At 48.6% G+C, this 22,372-nt stretch overlaps 1 protein-coding gene across 5 annotated transcripts in view; it reads right to left on the bottom strand.

Annotated features, from left to right (window-relative positions):
• The window catches only part of LOC135899107 (neuronal PAS domain-containing protein 4-like), a 160,192-nt gene that overhangs the window by 11,779 nt on the left and 126,041 nt on the right, over positions 1-22,372 (bottom strand). For all 5 annotated transcript variants that reach the window (XM_065428384.1, XM_065428385.1, XM_065428388.1 and 2 more), the window contains exons 5-6: positions 18,889-19,083; positions 13,033-13,217 (exon numbers count right to left, since the gene is read on the bottom strand). In XM_065428384.1, coding sequence (XP_065284456.1) covers positions 13,033-13,217; positions 18,889-19,083 — 380 coding nt within the window. The remainder of the gene's footprint in view (positions 1-13,032; positions 13,218-18,888; positions 19,084-22,372) is intronic.

The raw sequence follows: 22,372 nt of genomic DNA, 5'->3' as shown, positions 1-22,372 counted from the left end.
TTCTGTTCCGAGACTGTTAAACATTACTTTAGTTTTCTGCCGATCAATTATTATGCACTTAATTTTATGCAATTTTTAAAAATTTTTCTAGGCAGGGCATTTATAAATATTTTTTTTTTAATTTGCGAGAGTAGAAGTATCTCATGCGAGCTGTACGAACGGCCTTATCTTGAAGAGATCTTATCTTTGCTATTTAGGCTAGCATCTACTATAGGCCACACGTTAACGATCGCCAAAGTGAGGAAAAACTGGCAACTCAATGGATCTGGTAGCAGAAGTTCCACACTGCCGTCACTTATGATGTGTCCTGCACAACGCTTCCATGAAGTTAATTGAACAAGTGAGAAAAAATTGCTCTTTCTGAATCAATGAAACGTACACGTTGACTTGTCCGTTTCTGAGTCACGGTTGTCTGTTGGAAGTTGAAGTCGGCTTGTACACGGGAACTGCGCTATTCGTTCTGCTGCCGCTTTTCTAGGTGAACAGCGGCGTCATACCGTCCATTTCCAGAAACGGTGTGCGGATTTGTGAACATTTGTACACAGGGTTCTTCGTCGCTCAAGACTCGGTGATGCTCATGAAAACTATTGTCTCTGGCTTGATTACATTCTCGTGACCGCGTGTGCCTAAACTACCTCGTTGTTGTTGTTGTTTTTTCTTGCAACGTAATTAGGAAGTGCACCTTAAACATGTCTGTCACACGCTTTCATCTGCGATGAAGTGTGATCTTAAGTTCTAAATCTTAGTCGTAGAATCGGAAGGGCCTTGTACATAAATGAATGAATGCCTTACTTTTTCGCTACGTTCTACCTGCTCACTTTCTGTTTCCCTTGCAGAACAAAACAATTGGCAATGTTTACGGCAGCTTCCTCCGCATTTGAGCCATTCCTTTCAGCAAATGTAATCGCCGGAAAACCCCAGCCATCTTTTCCCGCTCGCATATAGTTATCTTTTCTCAACGCCGCGCAGTCTCTGTGTCCAGAAATTCTAACCTCGGTTGTATAAGCACAACAAAGTTTGCCTCATAGAATACTCATTGCTGCTCTAAGGAGCGGTTCGCGCCTCAGATAATTAAGTTAGGGTGGTTGAATTGGCAGTTGCCCAAGCGCGGTCACTGTCTTGGCGTCCGCGTAACAGATACCTACATAACTATTTTGCCTCAGGCATACAATCACTTCTCAGAGGACTGTGGGGCAACACGAGTACGAAAGACACAAGGAACGAAAGAAAGCAAAAAAAAAAGAAGCGAGTGGGCGATCTTGAACAAATCACACATCCGGGTACGACTCATGATTCTTGGACGCGGGCCTTCTTCTCACCAGTAGATACTCCCTCTGGCACGCATGCGCACTGCATACGTCAGCGTAATTGCGCGTATAAAAGGCGCAGCGCAACTTCGCTCTGCCTTCATGGTCGCTAATCGGCTTGAAGGATATTTACTTCCTTAGCCCCGGTTCGCGCCACCATTCCTGTTTCAGTTGTCGTCTATGTTACTGCACGAACCAAAAGGTAAACGTTGAGTAAAATAAATGTGCCAAACGTAAATTTGCCAGTGTTCTGATGGATGGAACTAAAATATCAGAAAACAAATCACGTTAGGTGGTTGTTAGCCTGTCCCAAAATGCAGTACAGTGCTTGCCTGACAGAGCATGACATTGAGTGATCAGAGCATGGCATTCAAAGAACACGGTAGACATAGAGAAAGCTGCTCTGTAGCGAAAAGTCATGAACGTGCGACGCATCGACATGCTTGCTTACACATCTTGCAGACACCCAATACGTGACAAACATTCGCTATGGCACGCTTAAACTGAGGCCTCTATCGTCCAAAAAAACGACGTGACAGTAAGCACCGCGTGTGGTCCACTTATACGTGACCCCATATCACTTACCGAACGGTCAACAGTAGTTGGCTCGCCCAGGCTTTCGTGATTCGAGTACCCCATATTCTTAACAATGAGTAATCATACGTGCTTCTCCCAGAGGTAACGCGTGCGAGAAGCTTGGTACAATCCACGACCGCGGTTTTTGTTGCAGTTAAATAGATTTAATCCGTTCCCTGCTGTTCGGGTCACATCAGAACGCATTATAACGCTTTACATCAAAGACGACGCAGGCAGCTTCGCACGTGGTTCTGCAGGGCGCGTGGGTAAAACGCGCCATTATACACTCGGCCACGACCACAACGAGGTTCGATTGCCCCTAATCTGGACGCGAGCGCGGCGAAGCGCCCGCGATTGTGAACATCGGAAGGTGAGGTCGTTACCGTCGTATGTATGTCGAACGCGCCACCGCTATAATGTACTACGTGAGCGCATTAGCACGGAATACCGCCTTCGTGCCCTCAACTCGTCAGCCGGGCGCCAAAAGAAGAAAAGAAGAAAAGAATCCGTGCTCATTTTCACGTATGTGCGAGGCGCTCCAAGTTGCCCGTGGCTCGTTCCTTCCCGGCGCCCTTAATGGAAGTCACGTCCGAGCTCTTCGAAGTACTGACCGCGCGCGCACAGATCTCTCGGGATACTACGGAGCCCAACTATACGCCGACTGTGGAGTTGCGCTGGCCGAAATTCGCGTGCATTTGCAAGCCGGCGGTGGTGCGAACGCTGGCGTCGCTTCAGGGCGGGTCACCGTGGTCAAGCGCTCCGTTTGTGGACCGAGTCGGCGGTATACACGCATCGGTGCGTATATACATTGCTTTCCTTCGCTCTGGACGCGGGTTTGCAACCCATCTTTCTCACTCCCTCCCGGGGGCCCGTGTTTACTGCCGGCCGCCAGGAGGTGCATCACTCGCCGGTTGTTACGCGTACCGTTCTTTTATAAAGGCGCCCCGGCGGCCTTGTATAGATGCGTAGAGCTCATTAGCGGGGGGAAGGTACGGAGGAGGTCGGAGTCTGCGGCTTTCAAAAAACGTCGGGGCGGCGCGCAGCGCATCGGGCCGATGACGAGATGCGAAACTTCCTCCTTCGTGCGCGCCTCAAAGGCCGGCCGAATCATCCGTGACCGGCGCTTGTCCATTTGTCAATGTCCGCCGCCGAGCGGCTACACGTATGCGCACAGCCCTCTTCGAGATTCTCCGGCATCAAGCTGCCGCTCTTCAAAGCGTCCCCGCCTTCCTTCATTTTGTTGTTGTTGTTGTTGTTTTTCCTGGTTTAGACTCCTCTCTGGTTTGCCCGGCGTATCGCGTCCACTAAGTGGCCGGATCGAAATGGGCATCGCTTACACGCGGCGTTTCGCTCCGAGCGCCAGAAATGGAGCTTCGACAGCGCCTCCTGGTGTGCAGCTTGGCAGAAGTATCTCCTTTCCGGTTGCGAGTCATAGATATACGTACACGCTGCGTGTGTGTCTAAGGACAGATTGGCGATGAAGACGCATTTAGAGGCCGGCCGATGAATCTAAGCCCGCTTGCTTGTGCTCCAGTTTCGGCTCATCTGAGATCCGCGCTAACCGTGTTCTCCGCTGACAGTCGGCGTGTCTTATTTAAGCGAGGCCGTCTTTAGCGAGCACTACAAATGCGAGGCTGTATTGCACGGATTCTCTACTACCGGTCCTTGCAAGGCAGCAAGCTTTCCTGTTGACGTTTATTTGATGACGTAACGGGAATTTCATCTGACGGCAACCGGATCTTTTACGGTTATATCTTTGTGTTTAAAGCGAATCGTGTATTGGCAGCTTTGGGAATTGCTGGAAAATTATAACAATCGGAATTGAGGGGTGAATTGTAAAGAGCTAACACTGTGCCCAAAGGACAAATACTGAAGTACAAGTTCGCCTGGGCAACGCAGATAGATTGTAGAATTACTTTACCTCAGGAGACTTGCTTTCTTAATTACTTTGTGCTGAGAAATTTGAAGGCATTTGCCCATATTAACAACCACGGACAGCAATAGCGGGTGACGGCGACAAAACTATGAGAGCTCGTAAGAAATAATGACATGCCTGAGCCCGCATATCAAATTCTCAGCGTGGCATATATGCAATGTAAGCAACCAAAAAAGGCAACAAAACATGAGATCTCAGCTGCAAAATGAAAAACAAAGGGTGGGGGATGGGGGGATGGGGGGATGGGGGGGGGGGCACGCTTCATCTTAGTGCCAGCATCCTGAAATAAAAATGTTCACTCAACACTCAAATGTACTATCGAGTGTATAGGATCATTGCATGCCTACATGCCGGGCTACATGGTGAGGTCTCGAGAGAGTTTTTGCGAATTTCACGCTCCCGCGAAGTTTTGCGGTCGGCTGTGCACGGTCACGCCGCTCCCGGCACTGTTCGAGCCAGCTTGAAAGCTAGAATATTTTTTCTCGCTGCTACGGAAAGGAGGCCGTTGATGCCAAAATGTAAAGGCGCGCCCTTCAAATGCTTCATGCCGTCACTTAACCGACTCCCTCAAGTTCAGCTCGTCGTGATCAATCGGCCCACGTCAGGACGCGGCGAGCACCGGCTTTCTCGACGAAACAATTACGCATCTACAGGAGTAACGAAACGCCACTGCCGTCTACGCGCAACGTTCCCCGCATACACAGGGTCACGCGGTGTAAAGATCGCGCACGTCCCAAGGCCTGCATCGCCTCAGAGATCCAGGCACCGCCTTCCACTGTACCGCAGCAAGCTCCGTGATTCGCGTAGGATTAACCGGACACGCTCGGAACAATGGACGTGCGCCTGATGAAAAAAGCGGCGCTCATCATCGAGACCGAGCAGGCTGCAAGAGTGGGGTATAGATGCGATATACCGTGGAGGGCTGTAGGGGAACGAGGACGAGTGAAAATGTAATAATAATGAGAAGAAGACGGCGTGGCCAGTTCTTTTTGGCGTGCTCCGGGAGCACGTCCTCCCTCGTATCCGGGAGCGCGCTTTCTCGCGAACGGTGCGCGTGCAGCCAACATGGCGACCGCGTTCCGTCATGCCGCGTCACGAGAGAACGCGGCCGTTACAGGGTGCAGTGTGGCGTATTGCTCGGTAGTACGCGTCGCTTAGAAGCCGCTGTCAGCCGTAAGGCTTCTGCTGAGCCTGAATTAAGGAAGTACAAGGCGGGTCGTGGGTGGGGAGTTGAAAGCTGCGGGATGTGCTCCTGCGGCCTGCAGAAGACTATAAAATGCGCATTCTGGGCAGCCATTCCGGGGCTCGTTGATGTGGACACATTGAAACTATAGCGCTGAGCCCGGGCTTGTACGTGTGATCTTCGAACAGCGGGCGCTACGGCTTCTTTTCGCATCGGCGAAAGCCATCACGGGATGACATCAAATCCTAGCAAGGCTGGTGTCCATAGCAACATAGAAACTTAAAGTGATCAACAGTGGTCGATGAAGGAAAGTATCAAGCTGCAGCCACGCTTTCGATTAGAGGACTAGGTGCTATCATCGACACGTTAGCCCTGAGGAAAGACAGGTCGGGTTTTCGAAGCTTCGGTTCGAGCCTTGGACATGCCTCATTCGACCCCGTAAACGTGGCCAAGCCGATTCATGTCACGAGCTCTACGTCTGTGTTAGTGCATCACTGACTCCCGAAAGTAAGGCTTTACTGCGACAGCAGCTGGCAACTCGGAACTGAGTTTGCTGCGTCGGTTGTTCGATATGTCCATCCTTTTCACGACGCCTTCGTCCTTGTCGTTGTTATCGTATCGTCGTCATTAGGCCAGTCTCATTATATCGAGTTTCGCCCTTGCCATATTGCGAAGAAAATAAATCTTTACGCTGCAGCATTACATTGTGTTTCTTACTCATGCACTTGCAGTAATGCATTGTAGCGCGCCCGCAGCGCCCTAGTCACTGCGCTGTCACGGAGAGGAGGCAAACAGTTGGTAATACTGACATACAGAGATATCACCCGTGGACATCTTGCTTGCGCCCAACTGCTGTCAGTACAGGTGGATGCCACAACGAGGTCGACAATCAAGTACAGCCACTTTTGTTCAGGCTTACCCGGGCGAACGAACGAAATTGTTACAGCATTTGCTCGAGTTTGTATATTTCGGAACCATGAAAGGACATCGGGTTCCTAGCGACAGCTTAAAGAGATTTATATTTTTCTTCGCCAAGTCAGCCAGAGTACAGTGAAGCAACGCAATGCACGTTCTGGGAGGCGTCATACACACCAGAGCTTCTGAACGTTAAAAGTAGGCTCGGTGAACAGCTCAGACGCGAGAACTGCCATTGGTGACATTGACCCTTCGTGCATATTCAACAGCACTTGTGAAATATTTCTTTGGCACGCACCTTTAGATCATTCTTCTCCGGTGGGAGTTCCCTGTACGAACAGCTACGTGCGAGCATAAATGCTGCCCCCTTTTGAGAAGTTGCGCGAACCGATAAGACGTGAGCCTGAGACTGCTATCGGGTCAAGAAAAGTAGTAGTACGTCGAAGTATTTAGGGCGCATGTTCATCCCAGTGCTCTTACACAGACATGTGACACCCGAATACAGCAACGTGAGGGCACTGCAGGTACATACGTTCACGCTACCGATACACAAGGGCCCGCACGCTGGTGCCCTTCGCCCGCATTTGGATCTGACGCAGGTGTTAATGAGAACGCCTTAAATGCATCCTTCTTTCTTTCCTTCAACCGTGATCCGAAAAACGCACGCTCCCCCTACGGGCTCCCATTAGCAATATCGGCGCGGGTCATCGGACACAAGCAGTGCGCCCCATGTTAATGTGCCAAGGAGAAGTCGAAATGGGTTCGTCGCCGGTTTCAGACTCGCGTTCTAATTGCGTCACGCCAGTCCCTAACCGTTACTCCGGGCTGGCACTACGGGTATACGCTGCACAAAGAACGCACTTGAGAGAGAACGGTATCGCGGGGTGCCTATAGTGTAGTGCACGCGCGCGTCGGTGGACTCGGTATGATTTACAGCGCGTAGTTCCCGGCGGCGTTTGGAGCCAAAATCGTGAGCACCCGCTTCTGTTTTCCCGGTGCACCGAGCGCGTACTCGGCTGGTTCGGGATGGATCCCGCGTCGAACAAGTTTGGTCACCATTGAGGAACGCCCCTGCGGGCAAAGTAGGCCTGGACGACGAGCTACAGCAGGGAGCTGATCACGATCTGGGAAAGGCAATCATCACGACGAAGCACCATATAGAGGTGCACGGTCAAAGAGCGTGCCCGTCGTATAGCCGTGCGAAGTAGCCAGTTTAGCAGCGGGCTTCTCCTCCTCCGGCGTCGGCAATGCCAGTGCTACCGTCCACTACCGCGTACGCACATGAAGTATATCTAGCCCGTGAAGAAGGGTGCCTTAAGGCTCGGCGAGTGTAGTTAGGCGTGCTAGCATACGGACGGAGCTAATCTACGATGAGGAGCTGTGCCACCGAGAATGCTGTTAGTTTGAGCAATCGAAATCGATCATTAGGTGCACTGACACACACACACATGTATGTATATATATATATATATATATATATATATATATATATATATATATATATATATATATATATATATATATATATATATATATATATATATATATATATATATATATACACATGTGTGATATATATACAGCTCTCGATATACATTTTGCAATGTGGTGAACGCACGCGACACTTGAAAAAGGTGCGATGTAATGGTCACGCATTTCTGACGCATGTTACGGCTAAACCACCCCTGGATGTTTGTCCTGAAGCGCTCACGGTACGCGATGTGAGCGACTACTTGTCAGACTGCTGAGACATTGTGAAATGCAGCGAGAATCACTTTTATAGACTAAAACATGCCACGGCTCCACGTGCTGCATGGTGCGAAGGACTTAGTTCTTCTCGCGGCAACACTCGATCTTCAGGAGAGAAATGCTTATAGCCTTCTCCTGAAGCTTCTTAAAAAATAGCGATCTTATCGGCGAGTATTAGCGTTTATCATTACTTACTAAACGTCACCATTCGTTTGATGTCGTTGGTAAAAACGCTACGTGGTTACGGCGTAAAGTTGGAGGAAGCAGCAGAATTTCACCTATCTTTCGCCTAGCTTGTCTGTCATGGGATAGCGTTATCGACAACGGGCATGCTCACGCTCCGTTCAGACCATATGGCTCTATTTAGTTCCACACAAGAGCGGATGATAGGCCGAAGCAATTAATTACCTTGTCTTTGCAAGGCCAGCCTCATCCTGCTTAGTCATTCCCCCCTCCCCCCTCCTCTTCCTTGAACACACTTTATTAGACTGCATTTTGCAATAAACTGAGGCTTTAAAATTTTCCTTAGACGACTGACAAGTGCGCACAGATCTCCGTGATAAACCACGCAGCATAGGTTGTCGCGTACTTCTTTGATTAACATATATGTCAACGGTTAAATAATTCTGTTGCCGGACGAAAAGTGACCGAATGAGGGAAAAGCTGCTGCTAGCAAAGGAGGCTTTCAGCGATGTCAAACGCTCGCTATTCTCGTTAAAATCCTGCACAGATCTGTACGTTCGCACTACACAAGCAACGTCGGCTTTGGACCTTGCTGAAACCCATAGTCGTGAAATTTGGCCTCCCCCTTTGGTCACACAAGGCGAGAGCATTCGTGCAGTACACTGTAAAATAATTTGCACCCTAAGAAGTGAAAAGTGTTTAAATGCGTTTATAACTCACACCCTTAGGGTGCCAATTATATAAATCACGCCCTAAGGGTGTGATTTATGGACACACTTACACTCTTTTTTCACTTTTAAGGGTGTAAATTATTTTACAGTGTATGTCTTCGAACGTACACCAGAAAAAAAAAAGTGTTGTGCGTTCCAGAAGCTAGCAACAAACTAAGCAGTGTCTCGAATCAGAGACGGCGTAAGAAAACAGGCCTTCATCAACGAGATTCTGATCACTTACTTCAGCTCGCTGAATTAGCGCAAATAGAGGACAAGGACAAAAAAAAAAACCTGACACGGGACTTTAGGCCATCACATATGAGCCAGGTGTTTCTTAAGAGTCCCGTTCGCACGTGACTTTTGAATTTATACAGAGCGAAAGTTCTACGAGGACAACCGAACATTTTGGGGCACACGTCATGGAAGGCACACTGACGGATCTACCCACTACACGGATCTCTATGGGTCGGCTGCCAGTCGAGCCTTCAAGGCACATTCGTCCCTCCGCTAGCCATTCGCACAATTCCTCGCTCGAGAGGTGAATGGTGAATGAGACATCTACAGTTGGATATAGTCTTTGCGGGATGTCAGAGAGACCAAACAGTGTCCCCCATTTCCTGAAGTGCCACGCGCTCAGACCAAACTCTCAGCCATACAAATATTCTTCAATTGCGCTCTTCTCCAACGGCGTCAACTCGGTCCGCACGCCATTAATTACGCCCCGTAACTCACAGCTCACGTTCTGGCGGTAGCGCCGCGCCGCTAACGCGAAGCGGACGTGGCCCGTAAATCTTGCCGCCAATGGGAATGCCTCGTCGGCGACCCTCTTCTCAAATGCAAATCACTTCCTCTTACACACGCACGCGCAGGCAACACACAGCGGGAAGCACAATGGCACGCCACCCACCTCATCCACACACACCTAGGCTACCTTCTTTTTTTTTTTTCAGGACGGTGCGCGGCTGGCGTTCGCGCTTTAAAAGAAGCCCTCCCCCCCCCCCCCCCCCCCCGAAATGTCGGTGGACCCGCGCGACACACTGTAACAGAGCGCAGCTGCCGCTACTCCCACTTTTTATGGGGTTTCTAGGTGCGCTGCCCTGGCCCGTGTGCGAGGCACGGGTACGCCGTACGCAGTTGCTCGCTTGTGCAGCTTCTGCGCCGGGATGCGCTGGCGGCCATTATTGCGGCTGCGAACCAGAGAATCACGAGCCGGCGTTTCTTAGAAAGCGGCCAGGGAGTGCGCAGGCATCCGTATGCGCTCCGTACGGAGTCAGCTAAAGAAGTAGAGAAACTAAGGACAACGAAGAAAACGCGGAAATTCTCGGTACGCAAAAAAAGAGAAGAAAGAAAGACGAGCATAAAAGGAGGTTGGCATGTCCTGCGCCGCGAAAACGAAACGTCCCACTGAAGCTGACACAAAGCTGAACGAAAATGCGAAACCTTAGGCTTGAGTGAACGACGAATGAGCAGTCATGAACCTGAAGAAGTAATGATGACACCATAATACTTATTTACGTTACTTCTGGAATATCAGACGCATACACTTTCCCTTTTGCGCATGTCGCTAATGAGACGTTTGGAACAATGCACGTGAAGCCGAATGCCATCTTCGCAAAGAAGTTCTTTTCAGTTAAATGTACGCTTTGAGGATATATATGCGAGAAGTACCGAAGTTACAAACAAAAGGAGAAGGAGTGACCGACGAAAGGACGCCTTGAACCTGAACGCACGTAGAGCAAAGCTGCATTAGAGTAGAACGTTATGTTTGTACAATATATATACGCGCTTTGTTCTAATTTTATCAAAGTTACATAAACAGTGGCACGAGCTTTATAGTAGTCTATCTTAACCACTTGTCAAACCTTCTGCGTCAATTCGGCCTATAAACGAATGTCTCCATGAGTGCTCGTCCGACCTTGCTGTTTATTTTACCACATGTCTACTGACCGAAACCGCAACCAAGCGCTGTGTCGTACCGTTTCCTTTCTCCTATAGATTGTACGCATCCGCGCTCCTCCTTAAGGAGGGCTGGTATTGCGCTTCTGCCATGCGCGCTGCGGAATCCCCGTTGAATTAGGCGCGAAACCAACAAAAGTTGAACAGTCGTATTCACTAGTAGGGAAAAGAAAAATTGAAATGCAGAGCATTTGAGAGTGCATGCAATTTCAAGAGCGGCGCGAAGCCACAGCAGCACGTAGAGAATGATTCTCGCGTGGAAACTGTCGGCTTCGAAGTACGTGTTGTGCGCAGCAGAGGCACCTGACTTAATGCACCGAGTGCTGCACAGTTCATTTGCTCACTTCCCAGTTGTCATCGTCGCCCGCCGTAATTCGAGAACCTTAAATAAATATTAAACGACCGCAGAAACGACAAATTTTAAAACGGGGCGAGAGCTTTCTTTCTCTCTTATCCTGTTGGTCCCGTTTACTCGACTGACTGCCACAGAACTTCGCATTCGTTCACGTGTAATGTCACGCGCAAAAAACGCAGCTCCCAGAAACGTAAGTATCTCCTCCGTTTTCGGCGCATTAATGAAATCTTGCACATCATTTCCCGGGTATGCGGTGCATTGTCGGGCTAAAGTGCCCCGCGGCCTGCGTTTTCATTTACTTTTTTTATTCGTGAACCCTTCGCGATGCTCCTGTAAATGAGACCACCTTTCCTCGGACTTCCGCAGGCTGCTCCTATTCTACGCTGAATTCCCTGCTTTACTTCTGCCTCCGCATTTTAGTGCAAGCGGAAGCGCAGCCGTGTCGAAAAGCGCATGGCGTCTGCGGTAGTCCGGAAGCGAGAACGCGCTTTGATTCGCTGCAGTTGTAATTGTGTTACGTGGTCGCCCTCTGCTGTTCTTGTTTTTTTTTTCTTCATGTTTCCACAAAACTACTTTCAGAGCTCTCAAGGAAACACGTTCTTTCTATCGCTTCAATGACGAGATAGCTTTATCCAGCTGGAAATTAACTTCTTTATGCTTTTTTACAACCAGTCATTCTTTAAAGGGTCTTTCCCACAGGAATGCAGACGACTGAATCCGAAAACTATGCCATGAATTCAGGGGCTGCATGTATAACCGTTCCCCTCCTCAGGGAAACAGCCACTGCCAGTCCATAACGAAGAGGACAGCGCGGTCATGCCATCCTCTCTTTTTTTTCGTCTGCGTTCCAGGTAGCGCTGCTTAATATATACTGATTATGCGCCAACAAGAACAGTTACAAGAACCGCAACGAACAATTTGTAGTATACTTGTGAAGAATGCAACAACACGCAGTATTGTTCTCGCAGAATTGTCTTTACTGTTTCTCAAAGCTTAATTGCGGCATGAAACGTGGGTGTCAGTGATAACCTCTTTCTCGAGGTGGTTAGCCTCCCAAGTCTTTCTGCATCGATGACGCGCATGACAGCTGTGAGAAGAGCTTAAGTAGTAGATATCGCAATCCATTCTTCGGTTTTACAGCAATTCCAGTGGACTTATGACATCGTATAAACAAACAACCAACCAACCAAACAAACAAACATAAAACGCTGTCTGCGGGTGCTTAAAAAATCTGCGCCCCTATACACGTGATTCCGAGACGACATTAGAAAAGCAGGCACTTCAATTCCAGTGGCTCCAAGGCTTTCTGGAGCAACCTCAATTGCACCAATAACTGGGATCTTTTGTAACAGCATTGTATCGCATTTCATGGGTGATCAATTGCGAAGTAAGGAGAAAACGAACCCGTCGCGAACGTCGGCCAGAGTTGCATATAGTTCTGTACCAGTAATGCTATACGAAACACTGAGGCTAGCAAGTGCTGCCTGGCTGTCCAGCCCGCAAGGGTATGATTGGCAGTACAGATATATGGCTTGCTCATTATCCTTTTGGTTTCAAACTGGACGTGTAACTTTTTAGGCAGTATCTAGATTCAGATTGGTAAACACTTGAATCTACAGAAGGTTATATGTGCTCTAGAAATAAGATAGCATGAGCAATTATAGCTCCAACAGAATTGTCCCGAACTCGAGTGCGATTCATCGCATTGTAGAGTTTGCTAACTAGTGGCAGCACTGGTTTATCGTTCAAACGAGTACAAAATGTGAAGAATGCCTGCTGACATTTGGCGGCTGCACATTCATAGTTTCTTCTAGAATTTCATGTGTAAATTTTTGGTTTATGTGGCAATATTTGCAGATTATGATATCATCTAGAGCGCAATAGTGCCAACCTGGGTCAAATTAGCTTACCAAGCGCCCTTCAAGGAACGATAGCTTTACGAAGGAAAAAAAAACAAGATGACCTCTTGAACAACGTGAACAACAAAAAAAAAGGCAGCATTGTTCTTTGCCATATGAATCGGTACAAAAATACAGTGAACTATGTCTACTGCCAATTGTCCTAGAACAATTTCAGCGGCGGGTTTCTCTCCGGCGATGCGAGTATTCCCTTTGACGTGCGCTGAGGCGAAGACAACACGCCGATGTGCGGGTACTCACTTCCTGTCCAGGTGTAGGAACTTCATGTCCATGGAGTGTATGGAAGTGAACACGGACGTGGATCCCTGGACGACGCACTCTCGCGTCTCGGGCATGGCGACGGGAGTGCACGTGGCCAGGAACACGGGCTCGTTGCGGCTACACAGCGGCAGGTAGGACACGAAGTGGCCCTGCACCAGGACCACCTGCGGTAATCGAGAAAAAGGTGTGGTGTTCAACAAACGACAGCGCAAACAAGGCTGAAATAACAGCTGCATGCGTGAAATGTGAGGTTGAGCTCGTTTATACGCGCACGAAGGTGATCCCGTTACTTATTGCACCTGATTCAATGCTAGACGCGCCCAGGAGCGTCAACAGCGGTGCTCTTCGACACAGTTACATCCTACTGAAACGTTAACATTGTCGTTCCAGTAATTAATCCTGCCTTTCGTATAATTCTTACGTAATATACGGCGATTCCATACAACACCGTCAAATGTCCACAATAATCGTACGGAAAATATGTACGATTATTGGAGTGCATGCGGAACGTTTCAGTATATCTTTTGCCAAGACACTTGGAAACGATGCATAAACTTAGGAATAACCAGTTAAACTGTAGCCGATCCGTAGGCAGGCTGTATGAACGCTCTGACGCGGGCGCAACCCTCCCCGCACACTGGAAATGCGTCAACAAACACTCCGGTACGAGAGCAAGTGGCGCCCTTTGCCTCAAGAAAGTAAGAACACGACATGCGAAAAGGCGTGCAAGAAAGTGGCGTACGCAATATAGCATTGCACGAAACAAGCAATCGTAAAAAGCCAGTGTCCCCAACAACGTGTTGCTTACAATGGGTCAGTAGCCGCTACAAACGAAACGAGCTTATTAGCGGCCGTCATTCAGCGCTTCGAACACGCTACAGATGCATCGACAAACACTGTTCGCCACGCGAGATTGAAACCGCAGCACTTAATAAGAAGAAGAAGACGAATGTGCGCGGTTCCGACGACAAGGGTCATTCGGGGCAGCCGAGCGGAACAGAGGACGATACGCGGAACGCCTCTCCATTTCTGCACTCGCCCGTACGCAGAAGCGAAACGAAACGCGGCTGTGAATAAGAGTGGCTCGGGATGGCCGATGCATCTCAGCCGGTGAAGAAGAGCGGCGCTCCTCTTCGTTCCCCTCTCGAGAACGAGAAATCAATGCCGTCTTAGCCGGAGGGGCGGGGATGACGCGAACAGAAGAGGCAGCAGACGACGAACAGAAGAGCAGCAGACAACGAGCAGAAGAGAAGCAGAAGACAAACCGAAGAGCGGCAGAAAGAAGATTGTTTCGTTCCCAGGGATGGAAACGGCAGGACTCCAAGGGAGAAATCCTGGCGTGTACAAAAGAGTTTCTTCCTTTTCTTCTCATTTTTAGAAAAGCAAATCGCGCACTCTCTTTTGATTGCCTTTTCTTTTTTTTTTGGGGGGGGGGGGGCGGCAGGGTCATCTGTACGCCGTTCTCACTACCCCAGTCCGAGTAGACGGCATCGCTCGTCCCGCCCTCCCCTTTGGCCCGTAGAACAGGCATGTGCTACAGGCATTGTTGGTTGTCGTCTGCCGAGAGCAACCGCTGATCGTTTCGTTGGAATCATCTGGTGTTTCTCCCTTGCTGGTATTGAACCGTACGGACTCATTTCTTGTGCGCGGAATGCGTCGTTGACTGCTCTGAAGTCCGGATGTGAACGCTCTATCGTTCTTCCTCTGTTGGCGATGCCCGGTTGTTGTGCATACCGCAAGTGCCTGGGAAGGAAACACGGCGTCTATTACGTACCGGTTGAATATTCTCGTAGTATTTTGTGTAGCCGCTGAACGTCTCCACCGGCAGAGCAGAAGATCCTGTTTATATTTGGACCTGCCATTGCGCGTGCGGCTGAGTAGTAGTTTTGTTCGCTATGCTTTCGGAGGTTCGGCATTTCATAAGTGCTTTCAGTGTAAATTGATGGTGAACTTACAAAACAATGTTAGCATCATTAGGAATTAGGATTGCGTCATTCCTCTTCGATATATGCTCCTGTATTTATGTTTGTTCCGTGTGCCCATATTCATAGATCATAAAGTGAAAAATGTCTACGTTGTTGTTTGCTAATGTATACACAGTACCAGATAATGTCGCAGTCGTCGTGGGGGATTCAATATGTTTAAAGAAACGCGGAAGTGGCGTTAAGCTTTAGTGCGTACTTTATGAACCGGAAAGTTGTGAGGCCAGGTAGCTCGCTTTGACCTATTGTCGACCTAAACCTTGCAAGTGCAGTCCTGGCTGTCTTTCAAGTCCACTCGTGCCCGCTAACTACCTCAACGACGAGTTCCTCGAACCCAAGCTAAGCTACACCTGTAATTGATATGCGACCGCAGTTTTTGTTCCTGTCGAGAAAACCGGCCATTCACCACCCTTGCAGCCTCGTATAGCGTAGCGCGCAAGCGTCGAAGCCTCCGCTTTCCATTTCTTCGTATTGCGAAAGATTTCGCCCCTCCGCCCCTACAACGAAACACCCGTCGTGTGTGGGTTGGGACTGTACGGTAACGACAAAAAAAAGGTGACGTCGGTCCCACGTATGCGCTCGCATGTCTTCCACTTGAAAGAACCACGGCCAGCAGACGACAAGACGTGCGATGGCAGGGCAGAAAACATGGCGGTCCGCATCCGCCGAGGTTTCCACTTTCCGCTTCTTCCATTGTCGAGGCGTGGATACGGCAGGGGTTGTGGTGGGAAAAACGAGCTTTCAATCACCCTCGGACCGCAAGCGTCGGTTATGATGCGCCCATCATCTATCGCGTTCGTCTGTCTTTTTCTCTCTTTTTGTTGTTCTTTTTATTTTACTTTTGTGTATATCGTCAGCGTGCGTGTGGGTGCTTGGAGTTGGAAAGGGCCATCTTTATAGCGATAGTGGCTCGCTAGTTCATAATACAATATCTAACTGCTCTCTAGCAGCCTACATGGTATGTATATATTAAACAATTTGACATAAAATGTCCATTTTGACATGACTGTAGTCAGGATGTAGAAATATCTGCAGATGTTTGTTCTTTTATCATGGACCTCTATGTTTCCCAGTGACTCCTCGGCCTTTAGTTTCCTATTGTAACATTTTACATTCTCAGAAATCAATTATACCATTTTTGAAGTGCCCTAGAAACAAAGCTTTTTTTCGCTACATAACTAAAACCCACGATTTCCTCTATTTTATCTTATATATCACTTGACACCGCCTCGGGAATGATTGCACGAATGATTGCAAGTCTTGGCATGTTCAAATTATCAACGTCAGTAATGACAGAACCTTATCACGCAGCCGTGATAAATCCCATTTCTTTAGACCGGAGGGCTTGTTGAAGTAGTTTGCCAGTACACAGGGTGTTTCAGCGAACACTCAAAATGTTTTAAAGGTTGCCTATGGCAGAGAGAACAATTCTAGTTCATGAGGTGGTCTACTCGAAGAGGGGGGACATTACTTGCACAAGAAACTGAAATGTATAATGGACTAATTAACAGAATTTTACTCGTTAAGTTTTTAACTCGTTACCTTATGGCCCATATTACAATTTACAAATTCTAGCCGTTGAATCCATAAGGCGGATCCTCTTGAAACGAATCCTCAGGATGACACGAGCTTTGAGATATTCATTCCCGAACTGTGCGGAAAAATGCATTGGCGTTTCAGTCACTTTATTACCAAAATGTCGTTTTACCCATTGAAGCAAAAAGCTAACTGGAATGCCAATGCATTTCTCCGCAAAGTTCGGGAATCAACATCTCGAAACTGGTGTCATCTTGAGAATTCGTTCCAAGTCCATGGTTCTGCCTTGCGAACTCTCCAGCTACAACTTGTAAATTACAATATGTGCCGCGAGCTAATTCTCTAAAAAACTTAATTAGTGATTTTTTTTTAATTAGTCGATTATGAATTTCATTCTTTTCTTGCAAGTAATGTCCGCCTCTTGGAGTAGACCAGCTCATGAACGGTGCTCTGAACGAAAGGCTGCCTTTCAAAATATTGTAAGCGTTCGCCTAAGCACCCTGCACACATTTCAAACAGTATACCGAAATGTACAGCTCGGCTGTTTTTGCGTGAGCTACTCGGAAAGCGTTGTGATGCTTGAATCATAGCTACAATTCCACTTGCATACAAGCGCCACAGCAATAAACAAAATGACTGTTTCGCAGTACGCTTTGTGATTCAAAATGTAAAACGCGTTCTTCGTTCGACGCATTCGGGAATTCGCAAAGCATTTCTTTTTTCCTTAAATACATCGTTTGCCACTGGCCGGCCGCTTTGTATAACTATACGTCTAGCATCAGCATTGGTTTCGATTTGCTCCGAAGAATTCTAACGTAACAGCTCCTTGCGAATTGCTCCTTGCTCCCGTAACAGCTCCTTGCGAACGTACCATAGACGCTTCGAAACAACGGATCCACACACAAGTTGCCACTGCTTAGCGAAGCGTCACAGAAGCGCCCTGCCTGCCGCGGGAAATCCCGGCTACCGCGATGTGTGCCGCTTCCGCGAACGTGTACCTCGGCGGGTGGCTTCAATGGAGCTGTCAGTGAACTTGGCGCCTCCGTGCGCGGAGCGTCACGCATTCTGTAGTGGAAGGCACGCCACTTCACGCAACCTAATTCGTGGAGCTTCCTCGTGGTCAACCTCGTTTACGCGGTTGGAAGCGAAAGCAAGGAAGTCAAAGTGGTAACGAATGCGACAGGGCGTGGCATTTTACGCTGCGGCGGCAGAGAACGTCGCCGTAAGCTGATGCAACAGCTCGTGAGTGAGCAATAGCGTTTGAGCTGCGATGACGCGAAACACGTTGCTATAGAGGCTACGATGCGTTGTCATTCGAGTACCCGGGAAAGTCGGAGGACGGAGACATTATTGTGTGGCGGTGACGCTAATGCAGGGTAGTTTGTGCATACGCGAATTAGAAAGAATCCGACAATTCAGAAACTGATGTAAGCAAACAAAGCGGATACAGGGTGTGTGCTTGTTTGGCATGCTGTTTTGAATTGAGAATTGCATTTTTTTCCCCTTCGACTTGTTTTGTTATCTTTTCTGCCCTTGCTCCATGCCCCTGTGCAGCGTAGCCAACCGGACACTTAATCAGGTTAACCTCTCTGCCGTCCACCTGTTCCTTCCTTCCTGGAATTCCGGCAATTCCAGTGAAGCATTCGGCGTTGCTCACTCAGCAGGGCTATCCAGATGCTTCTTAGGCGTGGGATTGTCCTGCTCGTATGCGATTTCCTTGTGACGTCATTATTTCTTTTCCAATACGCAGTGCAATACTTGGCTGTGTCCGGCGGCATACGGTTCGTCGTTTCATTATTAATGTTCCCACGTGTATCTTCGTTTCACTATAACGGCAGCTGAGTGAGCCATAACGGCTGAAATGTTCAATCTGCTCGTTCACAGTGTTGTTTTACGGCGAATCTAAGGAGGTCGAAGCATTTCTTGTCGCATTACAGAAACTTACAAATAGTATATAAAAGTGCTCTAAAAATGCTGTCTTGCAACACAGTCAACGCCGCCTTCCTTTTTCTTCCCCTTTCTTTTTGTGCTTGTTTCTTTCAGTCCATTGCAGCTTTGTGACATCGCAAGTACTGTCCTCGGATCTCTTTCTGCCAACTCTCACATTTTCAGTAGAGTCTAGAATGCCCGCATGCTTCAAATAAGGCATTTCGATTCCCTCAGACATGCGCAAGGAATACGTCCCGCTGCAACGGGACTTGTCACGTGCCGATACAAACGCACTGTTCAGTCGAGGACAGCGCGTGTCCCCGTATCCCGACTATACACTCGTCGCCTGCACCGCGAGGTACACACACGCGAGGAGGCGAGGACGCACCTTCTGGTCGCCGAAGCGCATCTGACGCCGTGCGTTGCGCGACACGTTCATGCGGCACAGAAAGAGCCTCGTGTCCGGCTCGTGGTGCAGGACCCCCAGGGGGTTCGGGCTCCGCATCAACTCCGCCTGGATGGCCTGGTGGTCTTGCTTCTCGATGATGTCGTACACGCTGTCGCCGTGGATCAGCAGGTCCTCCTGCGAAACGGGCACGCCGAAATGTAAATGTGCGCCCACAAGTATTAAAAAAAATTAATTGTGGGGTTTTACGTGCCAAAACCACATTCTGATTTCGACCACCTGAGGTTCTTTACGTGCACCGAAATCTAAGTACACGGGTGTTGTCGCCCCCATCGAAATGTGGCCGCCGTGTCCGGGATTCGATCCCGCGACCTCGTGCTCTGCAGCAGCCCAGCACCATAGCCACTGAGCAACCACGGCGGGTGAGACCATAAATATGACACGACGTCGTGTATAAACTTCATTTGATTCGTAAAGAGCGTGAGCTGTTCTGATGCCACGATCGATAGCAGTGTGTACCGTTGGACTCTGTTTTCGACAAGGACTAACGTTAAAGACTTCAATATGTAAATTTCATGCGCCTCTGGTTATAAGTTGTGTGCGTGGCGAGATCTGGTGCTTCGCCGTGCCAAGTGTGCGGACAGCTTTACGTGTCGCACAAGTCAATGCTTTCGCTTCCGATCACCAGCGGAACCGTCATGACGTCATGGGAAAATATCCAACAGGCTGCGTGCCAATCCCACAGGTCGAAATGTGCGGCGGCCTCTTTGAGTAGCGATAACGCGTCGAGCAATAAACGAACTTGAAGATACGAAGTATTATACAACTTCTTGACACAGCATGACCCGAAGGCTTTTTGCTGTGTGAGAGCACGCAAATAATGTCAGCTAGGCAACACTATACGCAGCAATAATGACGTCCCGATTATAATCACGGAATTAACTACTATATATTCCCTTATTTAGGCGTTCAGTGCCAATACATGTTGGAGAAATTCCCAGGAAAAAGAAACAGGTCAACTAGTACGTTCCAGATAAAATGTATAAGCGGCACGAGGCCAACGAGGAGTGCCAGTGTCCCTATACTTTAATCTCATTCTGAAACTGCAATCAATTCAACCAATAGATGATGCACAGGTCCCTAGCTTAAGTACAAGAACTTGAATTATGGACAGTCCTTTGGTAGTGGCCAGTGAAACGCTTAACAAAGAACCATACCTTAATCTAGTTGAACAATTTCATGTAAAGCATCACTTACGGTATCTAAAGGTGTTTTGGTAATGTCATATTGCATACTTTGTTTGAACAGGTTGCCTGAGCAAACGATCTGAATAGCTTGCCGAAAGTTTTTGACGACTGCAATATTTTCTGCAGTTCGTTTTGGCCAGTCCGAAGCGTTTTTGTACAATGATACTTACTTATTTTCTTGTTTTGTTTTGTACACTTCCACATGGCGTCCGATCGTACTATAAGATTACCGTGATTTTTGTAACGTGGCTATGGGATGCATCATTTTCATGCACTGTTTATATACACATTTTTTTTATTATCTTTGTTGAATTGTTATTACCTTGTCAACTGTATTACCCCTCCTGCATGGGCCAGTATGTTGGCCTGCAGTATGAATAAATAAATAAAGAAAATAAATAAAGAGGTCCGCCTTCTTTTCGTGCATTTTTGCTGTCTTTCTAGAAAATTTATTCTCCTTTCGACAATATTTTGTGTAAAGGAGTCCCGTTCAACATCGACGGTTTATTTGTGTGCTTCTCTGTTGCGTGAAAGGCACTTTTCTTTTGTAAGGCAACGCACACAGCATAATTTCCCGTTCTCCTCTTCGTCTTTGATTCCTCTGAATCGTGGCCGAGCCCCGTTAGCTATAATCTATGCCATATCCTTGGCTCTTTCTGCCTGCTCATAACTTTTGGCAAATTGCTGGCGAGTAATTCAACTTCTGGGTGAAGAATTGCGTTCTCCGAGCTGATCCCATGCGTGCCTAAACCCACAAGGAAATATGCGCACGCGCACTGGAACGAGGACGCGTTATCTGCACTCCGGTCCGCGTTCATTTTTCGCGCAGAGACAACCGCACCGCTTCACTCGGGGTTGGTTTGTTCTATCTCGGCTGCATCTCGTACGCGCTTAACGATCCTGCGGCCAGCAGCAGCGCTCGGCGTATATAGGGGGCGTGAGTGAGCGAGCGAGCAGGGCGACCTCGGACGGCAGCCGTGCATACCCCTTGCTTTTCGATGACTGCGGGGCAGGAGCAGATACGCTAGTAGCCCGTACGTGGCGTGTAGCAACGCGTACGAAGCTGCCCACCCATTTGTTTGCACTTGGAAATTTCGCCGGGAGCAAGGTGTCTAGGCGCTCGACCGTGCTGTAGTACGGCAACATCCCCGACATGTGTTTACGGCGGCGACAAGCTTGGCGCTGTGTGTGGAAACCTTGTTCGTCGCCTGCACTGCTGGGTCAATGGCGAAGTGGCATTGCCCAAATGGGGCGTGAACGTGGACACGCGGAGGCATGAGAGAGAGGAAGACAAGAGAAGAAATCAACTGTAGAAGTAGACCAGCACTGCGTTTCGGTAATTCACTCATCGCCATCGATACGAAAACCCTGCGAAATCAGCTGCTTCACGCAATTTCGGTACTAGCCTGAAACAGAAAACAGACCGTTTTGTCCTACTGTAACCGAGTACAACCTCATTCCAACTACTTTTCCTTATGCTATACACAGCAATCACACGAATGACAGCAGGAAAGGCAGTATACGTGCACTACTTATGTTCCGAGAAAGCTTTCTGTCGCGAGATTGACGTCTGAAATTAGAAATATTCCCCGCAGAAGCCCAGTAGCTCCCAAGAACTGTTACAAAAAGTAGGGTGTTATCGTTTACATCTCTCAAACAGCTTTGCCTATCAATATCTATGCCGCAAAAACATGCGCTTGAAACATTCAATCGTCGTTCGAAGATACAAACTCGGGGCACTCCTGTAGAGGCTCCGCACCTCTCTGGGCGTAAGGAACCGGCTCTCCAGAGCTCATAATTCTTTCCCAAGAACGACTGTCGCCCGATGTTCAACACTGGCCCGCGGAGTAGTACATGCGGGCCGCTTATCTGCTGCTAACTCAATTACCAGTTCTGCGCAGCTGCCCCCTCAGCGAAGTGCAGCGCGTTGTTCCCGTGTGCGCCCGGCTTGCGCGGACGCACACGTGTACGCGCCCACCATACTTGCGCAGCCTTGGCACGCAGCCAGTGCCTCCTAATTAACGCCCCTGCGCTCATTACAGACTTTCGCCGTATTGTTTCTCTGCGCGCTTCGCAATAGAAATATAAAGAAAAGAAAAAGAACGAGATTGCCTAATTGCTAACCGCCTTTTATTTTTCCCCGTTTTTATCCCGACCTGCGGTAGCCCGACTCTGTAGGCGTAGCCTTCGGCGTGGGAGGGGATGCCTTGCCTTCCAAC

Source organism: Dermacentor albipictus, chromosome 7 (genome assembly GCF_038994185.2).
Source record: "Dermacentor albipictus isolate Rhodes 1998 colony chromosome 7, USDA_Dalb.pri_finalv2, whole genome shotgun sequence".
Taxonomy (NCBI): Eukaryota; Metazoa; Arthropoda; class Arachnida; order Ixodida; family Ixodidae; genus Dermacentor; species Dermacentor albipictus.
The sequence above is the reverse complement of the archived record's forward strand: the minus strand, read 5'-3'. Positions and strand labels throughout refer to the sequence as shown.